The 26,201-nt window shown below is 36.2% G+C and overlaps 1 protein-coding gene and 1 long non-coding RNA gene across 3 annotated transcripts; both read right to left on the bottom strand.

The window, feature by feature from the left end:
* Nucleotides 1-2,363: 2,363 nt before the first annotated feature.
* LOC131698737 (uncharacterized) lies at nt 2,364-9,072 on the bottom strand. 2 transcript variants are annotated; one of them, XR_009307745.1, is made up of 3 exons: nt 7,419-9,072; nt 6,891-6,961; nt 2,364-5,191 (listed from the first exon to the last, which is right to left on the bottom strand). It is a non-coding gene; the product is annotated as an uncharacterized LOC131698737 (long non-coding RNA). The 2 variants fall into 2 exon arrangements; XR_009307744.1 differs by lacking the exon at nt 2,364-5,191 and adding an exon at nt 5,200-6,624.
* Nucleotides 9,073-13,118: 4,046 nt separating this feature from the next.
* Nucleotides 13,119-26,163, bottom strand: LOC117408680 (coiled-coil domain-containing protein 192). The gene is made up of 6 exons (XM_034013882.3): nt 25,182-26,163; nt 24,533-24,581; nt 20,611-20,742; nt 18,823-18,879; nt 17,382-17,511; nt 13,119-15,702 (listed from the first exon to the last, which is right to left on the bottom strand). The coding sequence occupies exons 1-6, from the start codon at nt 25,256-25,258 to the stop codon at nt 15,155-15,157; spliced, it is 993 nt and encodes a 330-aa protein (XP_033869773.3). The 5' UTR covers nt 25,259-26,163; the 3' UTR covers nt 13,119-15,154.
* Between the last annotated feature and the right edge of the window lie 38 nt (nt 26,164-26,201).

A 26,201-nucleotide genomic window follows, 5' to 3' on the forward strand; every position in this document is an offset into this window, starting at 1 on the left:
GTGTAGTCAATACAGATTGTGAACATTCAGTTCGCTGATATCAGCTTTTCCAAACAACATTTTCAAATACAAGGTGACCATTGAAGACATCACTCTGCCCCAAAATAATTAGTAGCATCCAGGTTTAAATGGTCTCTGAGGAAGACTAGGAGAACCAAATAAGTAGACCTTGCTGTTCTTTATTAATTGACCAGAAACTCTGTACTGTGCATTCATTATTATAGTATTATCAGGTGTGTAATGCTGAAGACCAAACAGAATAATGTAATATTTACTTTTTGTATGGCAGTTTAACATGTTCTTTCCATGTTTATGGTACTCTCAGTATCCTGATGTTTAACCACAAAGGATTTACAATAATTGATTTGGTTAAAAACAAAAAACAAAAAGAAAATTACAATAACACAATCTGCTTTTATAAAAATAAATAAACACCATACACCTGCATGTAAGATTTAATCAGCTAATTCTGACAAACTCAAATTGTGTTTGGGTCAGGATGAATCTGGCATGACAAAAAGTTGTTTTGATTCAACAGTCCCCGAAAATTTGCTAACATTGTACTCTTAGCCCTGGAAGCAATGCTCTTTTTGAATGTTTCCTTTAGTTTTAAAATCTTACTGTAGATCTACTAAAATCTTACTGTAGATTTACTAAACTAAATCTCATATAAGACATATTAAGTGGGTGTTTTAGGACAGGTTATAAACAAGTAACCACATTTGCAAATGTTTTATAAATACTTTTATTATTTTTATAGGGTTACATCTACACAAAATGACTGTGTGGGGTTTTGAACCATAAAATTGCACTCCTGAAAGTTTAGGTCATTCCAGTTACAATCATGATTTAAGTTTCCAACAAAAACAATAAAAATGCAGCTAAAAGACCACTACACATCCGTTGGCTTAAAGGTCTGGCTTTCCAGATTCTTACTCAGGCCTCTAGAAGCACCATTTGTGAATGGCTTTGTGCCGCCGCCTGCTATTTCTATCCTCCAGGGCTCTCTTGGAAACAAGATGTTGTATCTCAATAAGTCTTTCCTGTTTAATATTAGAAATAAATAAAAATAAAACATTGCATAAGCGTAAAAGCATTGTAAGTCTTATTGGTGGTATATCTTTTTATTTGTTTTGATCATTTGAGTTGCTTGGAAACTGAAAGTATAAAACCATAGTCCTAAACTTCAGCTGTTTTTATAATCAATATTTGTTGGTGGTTTTTATTTTATGTTTACGACCATTGAAACATTTCATTATGGGTTGAACTGTTGACTTCAGTTGACATGAAGTCTATTGAGTGCCAAGGTGTGACTGTTGTGTAGTAAGTGCTAATTATCTAATGTGTGTGTGAGACTGTTGCCCATCCTATATGTTAGAATACTGACTGCAGAAACAGTACCGTATTACAAGCAACCATACAAATGGCTTGATTGACTTAATAATATATATTTTTCAGTCCAGGATAGACCCTTGAGATGGAACATGTCATTTGCAACAGTAAGCCCCTTTACTGCATGCTTTGTATACCTGCTGTATTCACTAACTAGTGGCAGGCAACCTAGCACGTGGAAAACGTACCGCGTTCGAGTCATTTAAATACAATGAATAATGTTAATGGGTAGAAATGTATGCAAATTACGTCACAAAATACAGCGAGGGAGGCATTTGACATGCAAACCAGATTCGCTTAAGAGTGCTAACTTTAATAGGTACTGGTACTGAATGCCCTGTTGAAACACACTAGGAATTATATCTATTATCCCAGAGAGACAAATGCTCCCCATGATATAACAGTGGCCTTTTACAAAGTGTCTAGCTTTCCAAATGTATTGGGGGCTATTGATTGCACACACATAGCACTGTCACCATCCCAAGATATAGAACATATCTTTCGTAATAGGAAGCACTACCACTCCATTAAAGTACAAATGGTGTGTGATGCGAAACTGAGGCTTCTTGATGTGGTCGCCAGCTATCCTGGTGCAGCACGACTCGTACATCCTCAGACAGTCTGGGATATATGGAGATTGCGAGGCAGGTGTATATAGAGCTGGTTGGCTTCCTGTCATATGCAACAATTTTGGCTATGTTAATATATTTATATAGTCACCATGTACATGTGATATTTAAGTAAGCTATGCTTAAAATAGCTTTAAAATATACAAAAGAAAATTATGGAAACTGTAAAGGTCCAATAAATGAATGTACACACAGTGAGAATTGAGGTGCGGTCATAAATGCAAGCAATCAAATTTCATCAGTTTTTTAACATTAAAAAAGTGACATTTTGCCAAACACTTGACTGAGCGAGTGCTTCACTAACTTTGGTAATATTACAAAATAGGTCAGAGGGAGATCAAGTTGAACAAACAAATATTTATTTGATTTGATTTGCAGAGAGAGTTAAACATAAATGTTCCATTAACAATTACTTTCTCCGCTTTGACTGTCACACAGGATGTTGTGAGTCTTTGGGGCAAGCAAGACTACCCCACCCCTCCTCCTATGGAGCACATTTATTTTGTCCTTCATGTTTTGCCAAATGGTCCTCTTCTTTGAAGTTAATGTTCTCGCTGATTCAGCACCAAAAAGCCTTTCATAATTCCCTACCACTTTTACATTTAATACATTTAGCTCCTGGTCTGTAAACATTAGATTCCTCAATCTGTCCTCCTGGGTCGCTCATTGTGACAAACTCAGAATCGTACTTACCTTTTCTTTCAAGCGCCCTTATATACTATAATAATGTGTGTGTAAACCTCTTACATAATTCTGCATGATGTGACAACGTGCAAATGAATAATTTAGCTTGCTTTATTTGTGCTTATAATTAGCTTAGTGAATAGAGCGACCACTGCTTCATTATTCCGCTCAGTGTGACTTCCCCCTGCCACGCGGTAAATCTGGTCATTTACCACCGTTTAGTGAATGAGGCCCTAAGGCAAGGTCTGGGGAGTGAGGGTGAGGGTGTAGCACTTTATTTCAAACAAAATTCTCACAAAGTAAAAGTTACACAGATTATAACCGCAACTAAACATTGTGTGCTACACAAGTGCCTTTTTCCACTGTGCTGATGTTGCTTTTGTCAAACGATGAGGGGTCATGACCCCCCTGGCTCCGGCGCCCCTGAGTCAGAAGCAATGGTATTCCAAAATAACACAAGCTAAAATAGGTTACTATATTTTTTCACTAAAATACAGTGTAGACATTTCTTGCATCATTTAAGACATTTCAAGTCTAAGTAAGCATATTTGTGTATAAAAAATTCAACAAAATCACATACACACACGTAGTCTTAATTATGGACTGCCTATAAAGTTTCAGTCTGTAACATAATACAAGTAAACATTATCAGAAATCAAACACTGCAGACCTCCAATATCTTTGATGTTACTCACTAAATTAAACACCAGAACATATTTGGCAACACAACATTTTCTTTTGACTGGAGTAATCTTAAATCTCTCAGCAAAAATGATTTGGTTAGTAATGGATGTTTGAATGGATGCCAAAGTCTTTATTCTGTTTTCTGTGAGATGCAGGCATGAAAACAATATTTATGAAGACTCTCCAAGTCCCCTGCTCTCGGTCCTGGCTTTGTTTCATACAGGGGCTGCAGGGTGGCTGGTGAAGAACTCTTTTACAAATATATTTGTTGCGCTGGAAGGCATAACCTGAATTGTTAGACAGTCAGATAAGAGATGCATTTACTAGTCTGCTTCAATAAAAATGTGTAGTAGGTCATCAGCATGCTTCAGTTCCCACAGTTACTTGTTAAGGTATCTCAGGCTGCTGTTAGCCTCATGATTCATTTACGATCAGTGCTTATCACATGTATCACCACTTTGTAAGTCTCTTCTCTGACAGGCCCAGAAACCAGAGCTTAATTACTAGACATGTGTTTACCACCAGGCAGTTAGGTCTACCTGAATGGTGCCCACTATTAGTTTTTCTATAAACTATTTGGCTGTCCCATATTGAATTATTTTTTACTGGTATTACATTCTACAGTATATCACTAAATGTGATTGTAGTACTGTACTTGGGAGGGTTGTGCAGTTTAAATAAATGTACAGCTAAGGCCAAAAGTTTTGCATCACCTAGAATTGTAGGATTGAGACATAATTTTAAAAAACTATATGACCATCATTTAGATCTTTTATCTAACATTATTTAATCAAAGAAACTACAAAAAAAGTCTATTGGAATCCCTAACAGCAGTACATTACTTCATGTGAGATTTAATAATTTTTGTCAGTATTGCAAGTATATGAAAAATTACAAAGCGGTATGTAATTGAATATGTTAACGTAACATTATTCAGCAGGTTTCTTTCGACTTTATGAAGCAAAATGATTTCATTCTATAGGGTGATGCAAAATGTTTGGCCATAGCTGTATTTACAAAGTTACTTCACTTTAACTCATGGTGCCCTGTTAACGTATCTTAATACATTAGCTCCACAGCATTATACATTACTTTTACTGAAAACAAAACACTAAAGAGGCTTCCATGCACTGTTAGAGTGCACCAAAACGTACAACACATGTGGAATTACTCTTACATCCCCTGTGCAGTATAGTCACTAGTTGTATCTATTGTATGGTATGTAGTATTGACATCAGAGATCTTCTCCAGCCCCCACAACCTAGATCTAGAAACACCACAATGTATTCTATGCAGACATCCTGCAGTTATTCTACAGTAATATTAATTATTAATCAACTGCTACATATATTAAGCAGCATCTATTTTGCTTATATAAGAGCACCAAAGCCTTATGTTTATCAGTACTGCAGATCTACATTTATCTTGGTTAGATACTCAGGCCAAAGCTTGACATTTAATAGGACTGGGTTGTGGATCGATAACGGCATATTTGTCATTTGTCATTTTTTCCACCTCTTGCCTCCTGCATCTGTAAGAGCCCATGAGACCATGCTAGAACGCTTGTTATAAACAATCATTTGTAATCTAACAGCATTAGTTGTCATATATTGCTCTATAACCAGTATGTGCAGGTCTACATTAACCCTCAGGACACGTAGAGCACTTGGAACAGACTAATGCTGAAACTTCCTTTGAAAAGATACAAAGATCAAAAGTGAGCTTAGCATGTGTAAGATGTTAAAAATAAACTCTGTGTTCTCTTCTACTTTCGAAGTAGGTTTCTCAAATTACCAGAGATCCTAAAAAAAAAAAAAACAGTTAGAAGGTATTTGCATTGTATTTGCATGGTTCCTGCTGTCTGTCTGTCCTGGGGCTACACTGAACCATAACTACATTCAACAGATCTTTTATTAATTTTGTCAATGTGTGTGAAGCTGTGGCAAAAGTGTGTTTTAAATTGCAGTTACAATGCTGTTAATCTTCAATCCAAGTACACTTTGTAGTCATTTGTTTCACTTGAATGCACATTAAATTCTCTTAAATTTATTTTTATCATGTTCCATTACTTAAATTACACAATTTAAAACTAGCTGGGCAGCAATGTGGAGTAGTGGTTAGGGCTCTGGAATCTTGACTGGAAGGTTGTGGGTTCAATCCCAGATGGGGGATGCTGCTGTACCCTTGAACAAGGTACTTTACCTAGATTGCTCCAGTAAAAACCCAACTGTACAAATGGGTAATTGTATGTAAAACTAATGTGATATCTTGTAACAACTGTAAGTTGCCCTGGATAAGGGTGTCTGCTAAGAAATAAATAATAATTAATTTAATTTTCCTTGTCAGGGTATGAATACATTGAATTAGCATTTTTGGAGTTTTGCAAAAAGATTGCTGAAATAAATAATTGTAGACATCTATTTCTTGTAACTTTTTTTCTCCTCATCCACAAAAGCAAAACTTTTGCTGCAAAAGATTTTTCCGATAATTATTTGTTTTCAAGAAGTTTCTACAAATTATAAATTTCCATTGGGGTATGTAAACTTTTGATTACACTGCATATATATGTATGCAATAAGGCCTGGCAGGGTGTCCGTATATGTCAAATATACAAACGCCTCGGGCATTGTGGGGTACAAGATGAAGTCAAGCGCCTCCAATCCCTGAGAAGTCCATATATTAGACGTATACGGACACCCTGAAGGGCCTTACTGCATTTATAATCCAGATCAAACATTGGATTTGAAAAAAGAAGCAGAAGTAATTTTTAGGACATTTTTTTTTTTTTTTAATTAAATATCTACACCAATAAAGTTACCACAAAGTAGTCCCATTTATAACTTTGAACTACACACTAAGTTAAGTTGAGTAAATTGATTTAATTAAAACATGCAAAAGTAAGTAAATACAATAATCCATTGCATATCCGACTGCAGTGTGACCAGAGTAAGGGCGGATATGTAAACAGACGGATAAATGAATCCTGTTTTAAATACCATTATACACAGCTGTAACAATTAAGATATTCACACAATTATTATGTTGAGATTCAGCTTTTATTTGGGGGCTCCCCTAAATCCCTTGTTTAGAGAGATACAGGGTATTAATGCTCGTGACAGAGAGGCCGTCTGCTGTGTGGGTGCATGCATTCGCTGCTGAGTGACAGACAGGAGAGCGAGACGGAGGTTGAAGAGACATCCCACAGGTGAACAGGATTTCAGTAATTTTTCAACATCTGTGTCAAAGAGGGGTAGATAATGTGCAAAAGTGTTTTTTTGGTGTTTTTCTGTAGCATTTACAAACCGCTAAAACAACATTATTTGAAGTGAGGGCTAAGCTGTTTACCTGACAAATAAACAATAGACACACCATTTTTAAACTAAACAAATGAGACTGCTTGCTCTTTTTAAATACCCTGCACCTGGCTCTAATTTACCATTTTTAAGATTTTGTTGTTAACTTACAAGGCCCTGAATGAATTAGCACATAGTTATTACTTACATAGGAGTTACTGACCCCGTATCTTCCAAACCTCACTCTGAGATCACAGGATGTGCGGCTGCTGGTTATTCCTAGGGTCAACAAAAGCAACACGGGAGGTAGGGCTTTTTCTTGTGGAGCTCATAAATTATGGAATGCTCTGCCTTTGTTTATCAGGGAAGCTGGGACCATTACAGTGTTCAAGTCAAGACTAAAAATGCACTTCTATAAAATGGCTTTCTTATCTTAGTGGTTTTTAATGTAACTTTAAAATTGCTGCTTTTGTATTATGTGTATACTGTTTAAATCTGTATTTAAATGGGCTGAGTGTGGCAGTCGTATGCGTGACATGCTGTTGTGGTTTGTTCTTTTTTTCTGCTATGTACTGTACAGTGTTTTGCGATACTTTTTGTATAAAAAGCGCTATATAAATGCAATAAATAAATCAAATATCACGCAATAACAGTGCTGTACTCAGTATGTATTCAATGAACGTGTATTCACTTTATTGAAACAGATTTTCACTAACAGAGAACACAAAAAACATACCTGCACAATGCTGTGGCGCAGTCACTGTTTGATTACAAACTTGTCCAGTGCTCTCTGCATCATTGCACGATCCACGCTGCGTACGTGTCTAATCACGCGAGATGTGATTGAATTCAAATTCAAAAACAGCTTTATTTATCAACCAACCCCAAAGGGATGAACAGGTTCACCACCATGAATGGTATCATTGTTTGCCACATCCTGTCATTGATGGTTGTTGATCAATGCAAGCTGAATTTAAACTAAATCTTTATACTGTTATGTTGGCTTAATATATGGACTTTCTTTCTAGCTGCTCCTTATCCATTAAGACTAAGTCTTTGTGTAACCTGAGTCACAATTTCATTGACAAATTACAAGCCATCACTTTAAGAGCTTTTTATCATTCTTTCTAAACCCTTTGTTATCAACACCACCAGAGTCTTACATACACCTTTACAGCTGGGCTGCAATCTACACAGTTAAGTATTCTTCTTTTACATAATGTTTGCACATTGTTGGGCCTGAGATCAATACATTACTTATTAAATACAAGAGTTGCCATCATTTTTTCCACTACTGTTTTATAGATCTGGCAGGCAACACTACAGTGCACTTCACTGATATTTGTTCATGCATAAAGAATGTAACCCTTACAATGTTATTTAATAAACTAATTGATATGTACTTATTTTACAAGGGATAAATCCTTGAATCACAGGGGTAAACGTTGCTCAACAAGGACAAGTTACAGTAAAGCAACTTAAAAAGAAAGCACAGATCTCTCCATCACCTACTTTATTTTTCTTGATTCAAAAGCATTATGAATGACAATAAAAAGGCTGAGAATTAGCCTTATATGGTACATATGGTACTGTAATGACAATGTATGGAATGTTACCCAAGGAAAAAGCTGTTTAAAAATGAAAAACAATAACAGCACTATCACCATCAATGTATATGTAGGAAAGTCATTAATTACACATAGGCTGGGACCAAATCAAAACTTTGACAACCCGCTAATCGCACTAAACAAAACTGTATTTAATAGCGTTTTTTTTTTTTTGTAAGTATCTTATTTCTTCTACTCATAAAAAGAAAATGCTATTAAATACAGTTTTGTTAAGTGCGATTAGCAGGTTGTCAAAGTTTTGATTTGGTCCGGGACATAATCTGGAAAACATTGTATAAAAGTGCTTGCATATAGTTATATATGCGGATGCTTCACAGTGAATCATAATTAGAGGATACATATAACACATAACCACATTTCATGCTCATTTTACACGGTCATTACATACCATTCTGGTAAACATACAAAAGCAATTCTTAAAGACTAACACAAAAACCTGGATCACGTCATTTAGCATGTACTCATGTCAAGTAAAGTACTACTGCATTTGACACCACCTGAAACTCCTATTAACTCCTACTAGCATTGATATTGTCAGTTGGTACAATCAGGTTTTGCACCTAATCTTGGAGACAGGGATTCTTTTAGTGTGGGGTTGTGGGGTCCCCACAAAACATTTGGCCATGTGACACCACAAATAAAGTGCTGTTAAGGGCTGTTCTTTGTATGACACCAGCGTATTCATCACATCAATGAAACTTATTTAAAAAAGGTTTAAGCTCAGCAAGGTTCATAGCTGAAAACTAAGCTGCTGAAAACCATTTCTAATAGCCTAAGTTCAGTATACCACAAGGGTTTTTTGCGTCATCAATGTGAGACTAAATTAGAGCTTCCCTGCTTACAAGTGGCTTGTGGTTAAAGCAGCAATGAACTCATCCAGCGCATCACAATGCAATTGTAAGCAGGGAAGCTTGTGTTCAAGGTGAGATCAATAGGCTCTGTCACCTTTAGTCTGACATTGATGACGCAAAAAGCCCTTGTGGGATTGTAAACCAAGGCTATTTTAAATGGTATTCAGCAGCTAGGCTTGCGGCTATGAACCATGCTGAGTATAACCTTTTAAAATAAGTTTTGATTATGTGATGAAAAACAGACACAAGAAAATAACTGGATACCAAATAACATGAGTGACACAAGGGTAAAATAATAATACATGTTTAAACCCTTTTCAGTCTACCTTAAATAGGGTTACCATATGGCTCCAGATTAACCAGATGCTTTGAGACAGACCGGAATTTCAGAATTCCCCCTAAATTGAAAGTAATTCACGTATAAATGAGCACCTTTGCTGAGATTAATCCTGCTGTGGTGGAATTGCTTGGGCGCAGCAAACAATTCACACTGATCAGCTGCTTCTGATCAGATCTTAATGAACGAATAGCTAATTTATCGATAGAGCAATGAGATGATGATGAAATTGTATTTGCAGAATAATATGGGCGATTGAATTTTAACAAACAGAAAAAAATAGTGACTGGCTGCAATTCATTCTTGGTATAATACAATTATTTGACGCGCATGCGGGTATTTAAGCACCATTATTAATTGTAGCTAAGGATGGTTCATTTACACCTTCATTTATTTCAATTTAGGGGCAAGTTTGAAATCCCGTTCTGTCTCACAGTGTCCGGTTAATCTGGAGCCACATGGTAACCCTACCTTAAAAAAAAAACAAATATGGCCTTTCTACCTGGGAAATTGGAGATATTTTGCTAATACTTTACTAATACATGAATGCAGACACTTCTAACACTGGTTGAGATGGGGCCTGTGTATATATTCACCTCCTGGCTGATAGTAACCATGTCATTTAATCGGCAACAATTATTAATTACCTATTTTATTTACTGTGTGCTGACTGATATATTACCATGTACTCTGTCATGTCTATGTGCATTCTCACACCGCTGGTGGTGCGCCTGCAAGAACATCTACTGAAGTGCTAGAGAGAGAGAATGACACAAGGACCTGTAAAGACTATTAATATCTCTCTTATATTAAGAGTGGGATGATTGTTTGATTTAACACTGGTTATAGAAAAAGTCTGCTTACCTAGTATGATCTATTGACCCCCACACAGTCGTTAGCTTGGCCAGGTACTTTTCACGTGTCTGTATTGCTTTAGCTTTTGGGTGCTGCTCTCAAAATGACTGGACAACTTTTAAGCATCCTACTAAAATTAGAATATTTAGAACAAACTGTGCTCGCACCCTGGTTAATCATATTCAGTTGTACTGTGTTTCTAACCAAAGCCTTTTAATAAAGCCGTAGTTCTTACAGCTGCTGAACAGGGAATAATTCCCAAGTAGACAACATGGGTGCTACCATACCTAAACGGGCCTCTGCTCTGTTCAACGGTATGGAATACAGACTCCTGCTTTATTTACCCGCAAATAAATGGATGTAAATATGTCACCAATTAACATGTATTTTACGTTTTACCCACAGGTTTTACTGCATTGACCACAGTGAACTACTTTCAAATAAACCATATTTACACCCAGGGCTTAATCCTGTCAATACTGAAGATCATTTCAATGTCTTTTACTTGCTCTTTAAGTCCCACCACCTTCCAACCTGCAACCGACATGCTTCCACAGACCAGAAGTGAACCTTGTAATTTCAACATCATGAAACCCTTTCTTTACCTTTTCTGTATTGTGTTTAAACTCTAGAATGTTAAAGTAACACACTTGGTGTAAGGGCATCCAAAATGCATTTGAACATCAGAACTGGTACTGTCTGAACTCAGGAATCTATGGCCCTGATCCAGTAGTATAAAAGTGCCTGTGTTTCACGTGCCTCTAGTATAACATTTAACAGTGCCACTGCTTATTTTTTTCAGAATTAATCTGAAACTGTTTCAGCACAAGGTCTAAATTCTGTTTGACCTTTTACACTCCCATATAATTCATTGCCTATTCCTTTAATCAATATGCATTTAGATCCATTAGCAATCCTCCTTTCTGGTCATAAGCATCCTATAAATGTCAGGATCCTCACGTTTTCTTAAATGCATTACAAACATGACTGAGCAGTTTTGAGTTATATCACTTACATGTACACACACCCCTTGAGAAATATACACGTACTACGTATAGCTATGTTACTGTGAGTTATATTTAATGTTCTTGGTTGTTAAAATAGCTAAGTAGATGTTTATGTTAAATTAGCTGTAGTAGTGTTATGAAGTACTGAACGTAAGTTAACTTACATGCAATAATACACTATTGTCAGCAGCATTTGACTAGATGAGTGGGAGATAAAGGATATCATGGATCCGTATTGCTGTATAAACCTGTTTGACAATGTGGGCAATAATCCTTACACTATCAGTGCACTTCAGCGAACATTTTGAAAAGAGCAAACATTTTCAAAAGAGCTTTGAACAAACTTTAAAGTTATACGTCTAAAAAGTTGTCAGGAAGTTAACAATGAAAAGAAAAATTACAGGTACGTTACTTGAACAGTTGTAGCAACACTTGGGGACATGTAACACTATATTTTTTAATTTACTGTAGGTCTTTAGCTTGTGAAATGGCCTCCAGGTGTCCTCCAGCTACCACGCTGATTCCAGGGAGGGACAGTAGAGCATAATGAAAGCATTCCTTTTCCTGTCCATTATAACCTTACAGAAAACAGAGGGGCTCTTTACAATACCTTGCATGTATATTGCACTTTTTAGAAGCAATTTCCATGAATCACACATTCTCTTATTGAAATAAAATCTGGGCTGGAACAGAAGAAAAGAAGATGTGTGTTTTTCTGATTCTAATTATTTATTAATTGAGTCATCTCACCATGATATTTAGGCATTTAGAAGTAGGCCTATATGGAAGTACTTGTGTCTTAATTGCTTTACATTGTAGAATATTATTATCACATTAAAGAGCACTTCTGTAATCTTTTTAATGATAACTTTTCCCATTAAAAGTTCCTATCGGCTATCTGGTGTGTACGAATGGTGCATATAACTCATAATTAAGACAGTTTCTAATTTCTTTGTAGACCACAGGGGTCTTTTGTTTGAGATTGGATAGCATCTATTCATCCTGGGTTGGGCAAAGCACACTTTGTAAAAGCATCTCAGTGCGAATGCGGTTCTTTTTTTGTGCTTGAATTAATGTGTAATATCAGAATAAATGACCCCAACGACAAAGGTGTTTACGAGGTCCTGCATCGCTACTCTTGATGATGGACCGCATCTATCAATATATTACCTGAGGAGAGTTTTTTATGACAAACCCAAATCTGTCATTATAGCAGTGAAGGGTTGACATGCAAGACAGACCACAGCAAAGTTCTTGTTCAACTTAAAACACACTGCTGCAATACAAAAACTCAAACCTACTTTATAACATGCTAATCGTCAATAACTGCTCAATGCATCGCTTCAACTTTATTGCCAGCTACTGTATGGCGAGGCTTGTACAGTACTGGCATTGTTTCAGAGAGAAAGAGAGAGAGAATATTAAAAGGCAAGATGTGTATAATAGTGCTGTATAATTCCTTCAAGGCCAGACAAAACAAAATAAGATAGAAGCTTGCGTTGTTATATGAATCCCCATCAGATCTTAGAAAAAAGCATTTCTGTCATTTTTATTTTTAATAATATATACAATATAACTTTTGACTGTATTTAAAAGGTAAATTGAATATATATTTCAACTAGTTTAAGATAGCTACTGTAACATAATATATATATATATATATATATATATATATATATATATATATATATATATATATATAACATCTTCACTCTTAAACCCACTGAAACATTGATACCATTTTAATAAATCCTTCAGAAAATATAACAATCAAACAAAAGAGAAGAGATTGTATTCAGAGTACATTTGCCATGGTTTATTTATGGCAAAAAGGGCAGTTTTAACAGGCTTGACTTTATCTGATAAATGTATCAGATAGCCTTTACTCCCCACTAATAGGGCTTCAAAAATACTTTAAATTGAACCCATTATACATTAGCACAGAAAGCTTCTGTAACTTACTTTGAATGGAATGTTATCTAAGGAGATTTCCTCTGCAATTACACAGGGTTAATGTAATTTGGGGTTAGATTGTAATGTTGATGTTTAGATTTCTTTGTAATCTGTTTTTAAAGCAGCAAACTTCCATTGGAGCTATCAACTGTATTTGTAAATGAAGAAATGCTAGGTGCCTGAGAGCTTTTCAGGTTCCTTTTTCAAAAAGATATGTTACAGTTGTTTTAATTTATGTATGTATTTATTTATTTATATATGTATTTATTTATTTTGCTAATGTATTGTTTTTGGAAATAATAATTTGTAGCCTTAACACTCACAAAAAGTACCTTTAAACAACCTCCAAGGGATTCTATATACTGAGAAGAGAGAGGAGCGTCAATTTCAATTTACCCTTTTAACTAGTTTAAGGTTTGAATCCTGGATTTATTTCAATATTAAGAACACAGTAGTTAACATCAGATGATTGTTTTCATGGGGTAGCAGTGTGGAGTAGTGGTTAGGGCTCTGGACTCTTGACCAGAGGGGCATGGGTTCAATCCCAGGTGGGGGACGTTGCTGCTGTACCCTTGAGCAAGGTACTTTACCTAGATTGCTCCAGTTAAAAACCCAACTGTATAAATGGGTAATTGTATGTAAAAATAACTTAATTGTATGTAAAGATAATGTGATATCTTGTAACAATTGTAAGTTGCCCTGGATAAGGGTGTCTGTTAAGAAATAAATAATATGTATTTAACTGAAAATCAGCTGGCCTATTTAAAAATAAGGACCAACTGTACATTTCAAGAACTACATCACAAACTGTAGTTTCTGATAAATGGCAATAGCAAAGCCTTTAAAACATATATATAGTGCAATCACTGATTTATTGTCCAATGCAACAAGCTTTTTTTTTCAAGTTTTACTAAACATGTCTGTACATTGTGCATTTCCTCCTACAAATGGAGTGTGTTGTAAACCACCACTAACATCAACCATCCTAGAACATTTGGAGACACAAGAGGAAGCACCCGAGTTTTATAAAATTGGAACTTATGATACATGCCAATGATTCACTATCTGTGAGCTTGTCACACCAGAATATTCCGTTTATCAAAGTGTAAAATCATGTAAGAATTCTTATCTGAAAATTTGTAGTAGGATTACTTCTACTGTATTATCAAGATAACCAATCTGTATAGAAGATCTGTTAGGCTACATTCATTTGTAATCCTGGTAGGTGCAATAACCTTGGAAAGTGGCATTCTTTTTTAGAAACATAATAGAACATCGGACACCGCCTCAGCCAATCAAGATACAGTATGTCAGGTCATTATTTACCAGTGAACGCCCGCTAGCATAAACAAAAAGCCTCATTACTGTGTTTTAAACAAACAATATCAATCCGATTTAATTAAAACAAGTAAACAGAAAGATATATTTTGGGAGCTACTGTTAAAAATTCAGTGTACCAATGTTAGCATTAACAATGTCAAATATATTTAAACGATCAACTTTTCTACTACAGTATTTCCCAAAAGAAAAATAACGAACAGAATGGAATGTTCTTTTCTAGATTTGTGATGTCATCATACCGCCATCGTGCTATCGTTTTCTAGACCGTTTTGTAAACCTGTATGGCCATTAATGCTTAAATATTAGTACCGGTATGCATAGTTCTGAATTAGACTGCAATTAGATCACTGAACACCTGCATACTGTATGCCTTTGCAAATATGTGTGTTACTTCTGGTCATGTATAGGTTAATTGTTTTGTTTGATTCCCAAGAGTAATGAACCCATAATATAAAAATGTGCAGCCTGTTATATTGCTGTGTTAGTTTTTTACTACATTTCTAAAAGGTTTGCATTAGTTCATAATTGGTGTCTTCCAGGGGTTCAGTCTCACACACAGTCATGGACACTCCACTCTCTGTAGAAGTAGCAGACCCAGTTCTGTGGCTCTTCATCATTTCCTCAGAGCTTTGCATCTTCTCCAGTCCAAGGTTTTCACTCAGTTTTAAGGCTGATCCTTGCATTAACTTCTGTCCCAAGGCAGAGTTGTGTTCCATAATTTTACCACTGGGTGGTTTGTCTTCAGCTGATAGCATTGCATCAACTGAGCTGTTAGACTCCAAAAGTCTTGTTCTTCGATGCTCAGAACTGGGCCCACTACCAGGCTGTCTTGATGATGATACTTTATTGCATTCGGCAGCATGCACCAATATTGCATGAGCTGCCTCCAGTTCTTTAAGCTTCACGTCTTTCTGCTCCAAGGCTGCTTCCAGGCGATTTATGGCTGCCTGCTGTTGGGACACCTGGCTAGACAGCTCAAGGATGAGGCAAAGTCGATTTTTTTCATCAGAACTGACTTCAGACGGCACATGGCATGACCTCTCCTTGCCTGGAAAGGAAAGTGTCTCAGTATCAAGTCACACAATTTAAAATAGCAGTGACACTAGTTATACTACTGGGGCCAGTTTCACAAAAAAAAATACAAAAAATACAAAACATGTCTAGGCCTTAGCAGGCTAGCTAACAAGCTATCTTCTTTCTAACTGTTTCACAATACAGCATTACAAGACAGAGCATTTCAACACAGAACAGACTAGTTTTGCAAAGAACTAGCTTGTATTCATAATTAGATCTATTCTTTTGGTGTATTTTAATCTAGATTATACAAATGCTAACTAAAAGTGTTTTGTGAAACTGACCCCCAGAGTCTGTATTTAATCATTATTATTATTATTATTATTATTATTATTATTATTATTATTATTATTATTATTATTATGTAGTGGAAAATAAGTACTAAAGTTTAGTGTATTTTTTAAACTGAAAAAAATTAAGAAATTTAACGAATGGTATATTTTGTAACTAAATCAATTTTATAACATCTCTTTTAATTTATAACTGGTGAATTAAATAGCATAGTTGCCTGCTATTTGAAAACTACTGCGCCTTCAAGAAAGAAATTGTCCTCAGCAAAACCAAAGAAAAAACCTAAAACAAGTACTTGTCATCAAGACTACATTAAGAATGAAATAGAGCACCTTAATCCATTCAGGATATGCTGTATAATCAGCCTGAAAGAGTCTCCTTGTTTTGGTTGGATAAGATATATCAATCACCTATCTGGCAGTTTAACAACAATTTAACATTGCACATGACAAATGATGTATATATGGTGTAAAGTGTGTGACAGATGTATCAGTCCCCCTGGAACAGAGCTTACAATATTTACCAATTTACACAAACACGCAGCATTCCATAGAGACTGATTTTAAAGAAGAAAAGGTGTTTTTGCTTATGTGACAGGGTAGCGTTGCGGGCCCAGATGGTACCGGCAGGGAAGGAGACTCAGAGGCAAGGAAGCTGCAGTTTAAGCGTGGCTCTGCGTTTTAATAAAAAATAAAAAAAATACAGAACAAAACACTACTGCTCACAGAGCAAATAAAACGTTAAACAAAAACAGGTCTCACACACAATAAAAAGGAACAAAATAACCAGCTTAAGGGCCAAAACAAAAGGTTTAAACAAAATCCAAAACCTGTAGGCTGGACATTAGCCTTCACAACAAAGTTTTTAAAATAATAACAGCGCAAAGACTCACCAAAAAAAAAAAAAAAACTCCTTCTCCCAAACAAAGGATTTTTCTCCCTTTTGTACCATGTGGCTGGAGCCTAATTATCATCAATTATTCAATTAGCTCCAGCCACACTCACATGTATTTTGGCAGGGATAGGAAATTAACCCCATCCCTGCCAACCACCACCAAAACCATATGATTTACAGGCAGGGCCCTGCCCTGCCACAGCTTACTTTAGATTATTCTTTATAATAGCCATGTGTACTATGTTGTTACCCCCACCAAATGTTGATGGTTTGTACAAGTTTCTTGTTTCAAGAGAAATACAACACTATTAAAAAATGCTTGCGACATACTTATGCTATAAAATAATAATAATAATAAAAAAAATGTTGTGTTCTACAAATGTCATTACATGTCCCTAGATCACAGGAGATTACAACCTTATGGTCTGACAAATGAACAAAGGAAATAATAAATTAAGCAACACTGACCTCTAGTGGAGTGTCTCTCTTCTATACTTCGAATCTTCTCTTTCATTTCTATAGCAACAAGCGCAGCCTCTTGTTTTGCTTGAACCAATTCGGTTTGGAGCTTTTTCACTTTTCTTTTATTTCTCTGTTTCTGTAAACACGGATACAAATAATTACTTCACAAGACTGTACAGAGGCTATAACCCAGACAAGCAAGTGTTTAGTTCAGCCAGCTATTTATGGACAGAGGTCTTTAGACAGACAGAATTTCACATAAAGTTTACAGTGAGCATGAAAGCAGGATACTTTCAGTGCAAGTAACCAAAATATCTGTTTTTGTGTTTTAGCAGACAGCAGTAGTTTGTTTCTAGTGCCCACCAGGTTTAAATTACCCCTATTTCCAAATGAGGGTGTGGAAAGCTGCCAGCGTTTACATTTTTTTGTTGTAATATCAGCTACATTAATCTTTTTAAAATACAATTCTGTTTTGTTTTTTTTTAAATTGCTTTAATATCAGCTGAATATATATATATATATATATATATATATATATATATATATATATATATATATATATATATATATATATATATATATATATATATATATATATATATAATTAAACATTTAGTGACATGTGTTGGGGCTCTTGATATTTTTCAAATTTGCTACTTTTTAACATGCTGCATTTAATGAAATACATTAATATGTTATACTCAGAGTCAGGATTCCGTCAATCACCGACAAAAATAACCATTTTGCGATTTGAGCATTTAAAAATTATCAGAGAACTAAATGAATGGTTATTTTGGTCTTTGAGCAAATTATTTTGCTCAAATTGTGAAATGGCAAAATACCAAACAAGCAAAGAATGAAACTGAAAAGAACAGACAGCTTCTTCGTTCTTTGAGTAAAGCAATATAATCAAATTGCAAAATGCACAGTTCCCAAACAGATGCTGTCAATCTGCGAATAGCAACTAAATGTGCGGTGTTAAAAATGGGCATCAAGTGAAAAACAAACTTTTTAATAAAACATTTTTTTTATTGAATGAATATAAAATCAGTAAATTATATTTATAAAATACACATCATTGATTCATTATTTATGTATTTATTATTTATGCAGGAAGTTAACCCATTGAGATCGTGGCCTCATTTGCAAGGGGGTCGTTGTAAGCAATTTAGGAGGATAGTCACCTCAAACATTAAAGTCAGCTTCAAGCCAGTTTGAAATAACATTTGCAATGTTCTCGCCATTTAGAAAATAGTTTTATTTACAATAAATCAACACAGAACCTCCCTCCTTGTGTGCAGGGTTTCAGACACCTGAATATTTACTAAAACATCCACACTCTTTCTGGCTGGACATTGGATAAACTACTGAAAAAACAGCATCCAGAGCTTATATATTTTATATATTAATCTTGAGTTAATCTTAAAATATGTTTTTAAACACTTACCAGAATAGTAATGTGTTTTTGGGATTCTTTAACTTCTGCTTCTAACTGTTGAATGTACTAGAACAAGAAGAAAAACAAAAAGTAAGACAAGTTTAAACATCTGTAACAAATTACAGCTATCAGTGTAATCCACAGCATGTACAAAGATCCTCCATATAACCCCATATTCTAATAACCTCAAAAAGAATGCCTTTAGCCACTTTCATCTCAATTGGATAAGCAATTGTGAAGATATGTAAAACTGTAATGTGACACTGTCACAAAGACGGCCGGAGTGGGTGGCGTCAGACCAGAAACAGGAACACAAACGACAGAGACTTGGAGTTTGGTGGAGCTGAGCGAATGGTTTCGCTCAGCATTTAATTAAACAGCACAGAAAATAAAAGGTTTGAAACACAAAAAACACTGGACACGGCACTTGCGCCAAAATAAAGAGACAAACAAAAAACGAACACACACTAACAAACAGGGACGAACAGACACGGTGAGTAAAGCAGTATTTACGTTCTTTCTTTCTTTCACTTTTTAGTTTCTCCTCTCTCTCCCGTTCTCCACTCACCGAACACCAACCACAAGTGACTAAAACGTGCATCTATATATACTGTTGTGCTGGGATTCAATTACTAATTAATTACTCACTTGAATCCCAGCACGTGAATTCATTACGTGCAACCCCGTGCCACACATTATACACATTTTATCTGCACGTGAAGTGATGTGCCATCCTCGTGCCTAAATATAATTATACACGTTAAACACACGTGAAACACAGACCCGTTTATATCCTGTGTACCAATCTATACACCAACATTAACATACGCACGCATACATACATACACATAACACAAATGCACACAGGGGCGGGGCCCTTTGCCACAGACACACAGACAGATGTACGAACAGACAGGCAGGACTCGTAACACAGACAAACGGAGGTACGCACAGGTATGCTATGTACTATTGTCACTAACTCAAGCTCATGTTGCGTGCATGGCTGTACAATTCACAGACACACACACACACACACACACACAGTATAATGTGATATCTTGTAACAATTGTAAGTCGCCCTGGATAAGGGCGTCTGCTAAGAAATAAATAATAATAATAATAATCTGCTCTGAGCTGGTTAAAGTAAACTGTTTCTTGACTCATGTCTAGCAGGAAATCATCAGGAAGCTGATTGCTCGAATTGCTGGCCCTTGATTATATTAGTAACCAATCGATTTTTTCCAGCCAGCCAAGCAGCACACTAGAATAATTAATGTAAAAATTGTAAGATTGTAACAAAAACTTATACCCGTGCTTGTCTTATGTGAAACTAGAGACACATGTCAGCTACCAGTACCTGAGCACCCTTTTGGGTACAAGATCATTAATAAAAATAACACCTTAACTTTGGTGTTATACGTTTTCTGCTTTCACAGCCTCTTTGTGTAATAAAACAATCAGATGCTTTTTTTTTTTTTTTTTTTAGCCAGGACTGCAGTTTAAAAATAGTCAGTCACTATAGGCTTTAAAACAGTTAAAGATCCAGTGGGAAAAGGAAGTCCTGAAAGAGTTTGTGTACTTTTACAACGGGTCCTTAAACACAGTAACCACGTTTCCATAAAAACCTCACTCCACGACACACCTCTGTAATTCCATTTGTAAAGCTTCAGCGCCCTCTAGTGTCCACTTCACAGACCTGCGCCTCATTACATTGTAGCTAGGACATTACTTTCACTCATTCTGATGTGAGGTTTATAAGATTTAATTTACACTCCATCACTCTCCTTGCTGTTTTACCTTGTCGATGTCATTGACACTGCCTTCAAAAACATCCATGGATGATCTTTCATTTTTCAGAATTTTTAATTGTTCCTCCAGCCCTGTCTTTTGGGCAGAAATCTCCATATCGGTCAGCCTAGTTTCAGCTAGCTAACAAAAAAAAAAACAAATACACATAATTAAAACATTTAAATAAAATGATTGTCATGAAAATGTGTTATTTGAAATAATTTACCTTATATGGTAAAAGAGACGTATGGTACTCATTTAAAACTTGTGGCATAACATTGCATAGTTTTGTACCACATCTGCTAACCAATGCTTTCTTCTATTTTTTTTTGTTTTAATTTACAAAGCATAACAGAGGATCAACCCCTGTAGCATAACACAGTGCAAGTTAAAACAAAGCTGTTCAGCTTGAGAAAATGCTTGTCGCATGTCTGAGCGCAAATTGAGGTCATCTGGACTAACAGTTCACAGAGAGATTTGGACCGATCACCTCAGTAGCTACAGGCGCGCGCTCACTGCTGCCAGGGTGAAGTACTTCTCTGAAATCATATCCATGAAACACGGTAAACCATTGATCAAATCCCCCATCCAGCCATCGATAAATTAATCTCCCATTCATCCTCCTCTCTTACCTGCCATGATTTCTCCTCATTCTTTCGGAATAAAATCGACACCATTTATTCTACGCTCTCCTGCCACAAACCCAGTATAGTACTTGACCACCTTGACTCCCCTACGATTGCCCCTTCTGCTCTTTTCTTTCTCTCCTCTCTCCATTACTGATATCTCCAGCCTATTGTTGAGATCAACTACTGCCACATGCCCCTTGGACCCCTGGCCAACAAATCTTATCCGTCTCTGTGCTTCTGACCTTGCTCCTTCCATTATGCACACACTCAACCTGTCCTTGGTTTCAGGCCTGGTTCCTGCTGCCCTCAAGACTGCCCGAGTAACACCAGTGCTCAAAAACCCCTCCCTTGTCTTATCTAACTTCTGTCCCATATCCAATCTTCCTTTTTTCTCCAAAACTCTTGAAAGGGCTGTAGCCAGCCAGCTGATGAAACATCTCACAGATAACAATCTGCTTGAATCTCTGAAATCTGGCTTCCGGCCGCATCACAGTACCGAAACTGCTCTGCTCCGGATTGTGAATGATCTCCTGCTTAATGCTGATGCTCCTGCTCCCTCTGTCCTTGTCTTCCTTGACCTAACTGCTGATTTTGATACCATAAATCATAGCATTCTTCTTGACCGCCTTCAGATGTATGCTGGGATCTCTGGAACCTGTCTCTCCTGGCTGTCCTCTTACCTATCTGGACGCATGCAGTCTGTTTTCTATGTTGGAAGCAGTGCTGACGCAAACCCAGTCACTTGCGGTGTCCCTCAATGGTCTGTTCTTGGGCCTCTTCTCTTTAACATCTACATGCTTCCCTTGGGTCACCTCATCTGCCAACATAGCCTCTTGTTTCACTCCTATGCAGATGACACCCAGCTCTACCTAAAACTAGAGCCTGGATGTCAATTTACCATGGTCTGGCTCTCAGTTTGCATCCAAGACATCGAGGCCTGGATGTCTACCAATTTTTTTTCAGCTCAACACTAACAAATCTGAACTTCTTCTAGTAGGATCCAAAACTCAACTCAAGAATCTCAATATCGCTTCCTTGAACTTTGGAAACTGTCTGCTGCTGCCTTCCCCCACTGTACGAAGCCTTGGTGTACTTCTGGATAGTAACCTCTGCTTTGATGCCCAAATCTCCTCTATAGTCAAATCCTCCTTCTACACCTCTGAAACTTCTCAAAGGGCCGTCCCTACCTTTCCCTCCCGGATGCAGAGATACTCTGTCATGCATTCATTTCCTCTTGACTAGACTACTGCAACTCTTTCTATGGTGGTCTTCCATCGCGTGCCATAAACTAATTGCAGCTAGTTCAAAATGCTTCTGCTAGAATCCTTACCAGATGTAAAAAACATGATCACATTACCCCGTCTTGCCCAGCTGCACTGGTGACCTGTAAAGTTCAGGATTACTTTCAAAATTCTCCTGCTTGCCTACAAGGCCCTTCATCACACAGGTCCAGAGTATCTCTCCAACCTGCTGACCCACTAAGTCCCTGCATGCAAGCTGAGGTCCTCTGACTCTGGCTTTCTTGTTATACCCAAGCAAAAGTGCACCACACTCGGAGAGCAGTCTTTTCATGGCCCTGACTCTCTGGAACTCTCTCCCAGCTTTAGTGTGTGCAGCTCCCACAGTCGCTCGCTTCAAATCACCTCTCAAGACCCACTTGTTCTCTCTTGCTTTCAATGCTCTTTAAGCCTGATATCTGTTATTAGCTGTTGTCTACATTGCTATTTCAGGTTTTTCACTTCATCTTATTCGTATGATTCTGTTTGACACATGCATTCACAATGTTTAGAATTCACATCCTAGCCCTGTATTTAATGTAATATGCCTGTATTTAATGTATTTGCATTGTTGTTGGTTTTTTTCTGTTTGTATTTAATGTACTATGCCCTGTATATCACTGTATCTAATGTATTATGCATTGTTCCTCACTATCTTGTAAAGCGCTTTGCGATGGTGGTCCATTATGAAAGGCGCTATATAAAATAAAGATTGATTGATATCATTTTGGACATTTTAGATGTCCCTGCTCCAATTCCAGGATGAAATTAGTGCTAACCTGGTTAGTAGTATGTAACCTTAACAATATTGAATAATATTAAAAGTAAGTTTCAAGTTGCTACTACATTACTTATATGCACTATGTAATAAACTAATGTACAATGTTGCATAACTAACTATACAGAACCATTCGACTGTACAATATAAAATATCTGCATCAACGAATAAGTCATTCGATAAGTCATTTCTAAAAGTTTTGTTTTTTGTTTATTATTAACCTTAATCTTAAGATTTTATTAAATTCTGCACAAACAGGGATTAAAGGAAATAAATGCATGGCTCAATGTCCAAACTGAGACGAAATCCAATGGTGGGAATCCTGTGCTCCAGTGAACTGAGAAATAAATGTGTGCTACTTTTACATCTTGTTTTTTTATTTATTTTATTTTTTTTATTTAATAAAGACAATAAAGTGTGAAACAGTTACCATTTGGGAGGAATTAACATCAAGTCATTTGCAATACTGTGCTTCTTTTTTTTTCTCAAGCAGTAAAGTACAGTACAAACCAACACTGGAGTATGATAACAAGCCAATATTAATGATCAAGTTTCTGCAAAATGTCAAAGCCACCTGGGATTGCACAAGCGCACTATTCCAGTATTCCATGCAACTGTAGACAGCCAACTTCAATGAAGTATTGTAGAATACATTCTTTTAAACAGAAAGTGTGTACTATACTATACTTTTATTTGGAAAGAAATGACAAATTACATAAAATCATATCATGACTAAAACCATGACTAATCGATGTCATTTAAAAATACTGCAGGAATCGTAGATTACTTTTCTAATTAGAAAGTTAACAATTACCACGGCCTCTGGGTTATTTTTATTTTATTCATTTTTTTACAGTGCTACAGTACCTTACAAGTGGCCAGTTTAGCTGTGCCAGACTAATACGGTACAACATTTATTGTGATACAGTTTAACAGAAACCCATTTTCTTGGGGTTAAAATAAAGAAATAACCCAGCTAGTCATTTTGCACTGGTAGTAAAAACAGCAGATAACACATGGAGTAGCAATGCATTCATGGAAAATCTTGCTATTAAAATCTTGTGTCTATTTTTGAAGAGGGGAAGATTATATATTTAGGGTTACCAAGATATTTAGTTTAGTGAACAAGATTAGTTAAAAGGGCTACAAATGGGCAATAAATGCTCCATCCATAGTCCTTTCTTAGAAGGCTAAAGGCTACAAAACATTCCTAGAAAAATCGATCATTAAAAAAAGGCTTTCCTCACCATATCTTTATTACTTCTAGGGGTTTGCGATATGATGTTGGACACAATGCTGTAAGAAAAAAAGGTTCAATTAAATGGCAGTATTGGCAGAAGTTTGTTTGTTTTCCCTGTCTATGCTGTGGCAGAGGGCAATCTTAAACCCCAATTAAAACAAGCCCAACTGCTGCACAGAGATCAATAAAGTCACGGCTCTCAAAATTCAAGTGTTCTTACAAATATATTCCCAAGGAATGTGAACAAAGTAGACCCACCAAAAGGCAACTGCTACTGTTGCTTACAATGTTCTATGTAATATAAAACTATTATCATTAGTGGGACATGAGCAAAGGGACATTTTAAAATATGTTACTGAAAAGAAATCTGACATTTTCTGCCAGTCTGAGGCGAAGCAAAAACTCATTTAATTAAAAACAAGAAGAAGAAAAAAATGTAAATGGATATGTCAAGAAACTAATTTAAGATTATCATAACATTACATATTAATAGTGGTACGGTCTGTTAAACTAGGAAATAGTGGCTACACTGCCACTCAAACATACACCGAGTAATTAAACTACTTATCTGATATCTGGTACATTACTAATCTTCCTATTTCTATCGAAATTTGTCATAGTTTGTTAATCGTATTTTCCAAGCGCTGTAAACCTACCTCTCTCTTTTGAGAGATGCAGCATTTGCCACATTCTTAAATTCTGGTCCAACTCTACTACTGGCTCCATTCCCCATGTTCTTAAAATAAATAAATAAAAGTTTGATAACCAGACTAACATAGAAACGCTGTATTGTTTAAACTTTCTGGGAATTGACAGCGTTGCTGTTCACAGAGGTTCCTGCAGTAATACGTGCAGAATTGTTGATACATCCAGCCGTCTCTTAGCAACCAAGTAACACAACTGCAGTAGTGGAGCGCTTATGACAAAATCACAGAATTTATTGTTTGTTTTTCAAGAAATTCGACAAATTAACAGTATTACACTGGGAAAAAAATGATCAATTTGTAAATTGTTATATTATATTCTAGAATGTTGTCATGGGAACGCTCCTGTAATTACCCTGCACGCGATCAGACACAGCCTTTTGATTTTTCATCTGCAGATTAAATGACAAGGATTAAATGACAAGATTAAATGACATTTTTTTTTTTTTTTTTTTAGGAAAGCATTATACCCTATACCTGGGGATAAGGACTCTGTTGCATGATAAATCACTCAGACTAATTTCTCACGAAATATCTCGATATTAATGAAAAGGTCTCCTCTTTAGAAATATGCCAACAAATGTAATACAGACAGACAGCAAGACAGACAAGGTGCATCAATATAAAACCACATTCTGATACTTTTAATAACATGTGCTAACTAGATATCTGCAAGAGTGTCCTTCGCAAGTTTCATCAGAATTGAACAAGGGGGTCACTAATTAAATGAAAAATGTACTGTTTGATGAACAGAGATGAACATGTACTGTGTGATGAACAGAGAAGCAGTGAGACAGAGACTCCATACACCTGCAAATTAGAGTATTATAGCAGCCTTGAAAGGGACTCTATATTTAGGAATGATGATGATAAGTCATGATAGGTTTGAGGCCCAGGATTAAATGAACGTGTAACTAAAATTGCTTGCAAATAAAGAAATACATATATTGAACTGACCCCCCTCCCCCCCCC

This window comes from Acipenser ruthenus, chromosome 2 (assembly GCF_902713425.1).
Source record: "Acipenser ruthenus chromosome 2, fAciRut3.2 maternal haplotype, whole genome shotgun sequence".
Taxonomy (NCBI): Eukaryota; Metazoa; Chordata; class Actinopteri; order Acipenseriformes; family Acipenseridae; genus Acipenser; species Acipenser ruthenus.

What these genes read in the sequence shown, in the direction of transcription:
- LOC117408680 (XM_034013882.3), bottom strand. Translation starts at nt 25,258, where the DNA reads ATGGGGAATGGAGCCAGTAGTAGAGTTGGACCAGAATTTAAGAATGTG. An exon ending in GTGTCAATGACATCGACAAG is followed by an intron (nt 18,880 to 20,610) that starts GTAAAACAGCAA and finishes TTCTTGTTCTAG; the next exon opens with TACATTCAACAGTTAGAAGC. An exon ending in AGAGAGACACTCCACTAGAG is followed by an intron (nt 15,703 to 17,381) that starts GTCAGTGTTGCT and finishes TTTCCTTTCCAG; the next exon opens with GCAAGGAGAGGTCATGCCAT.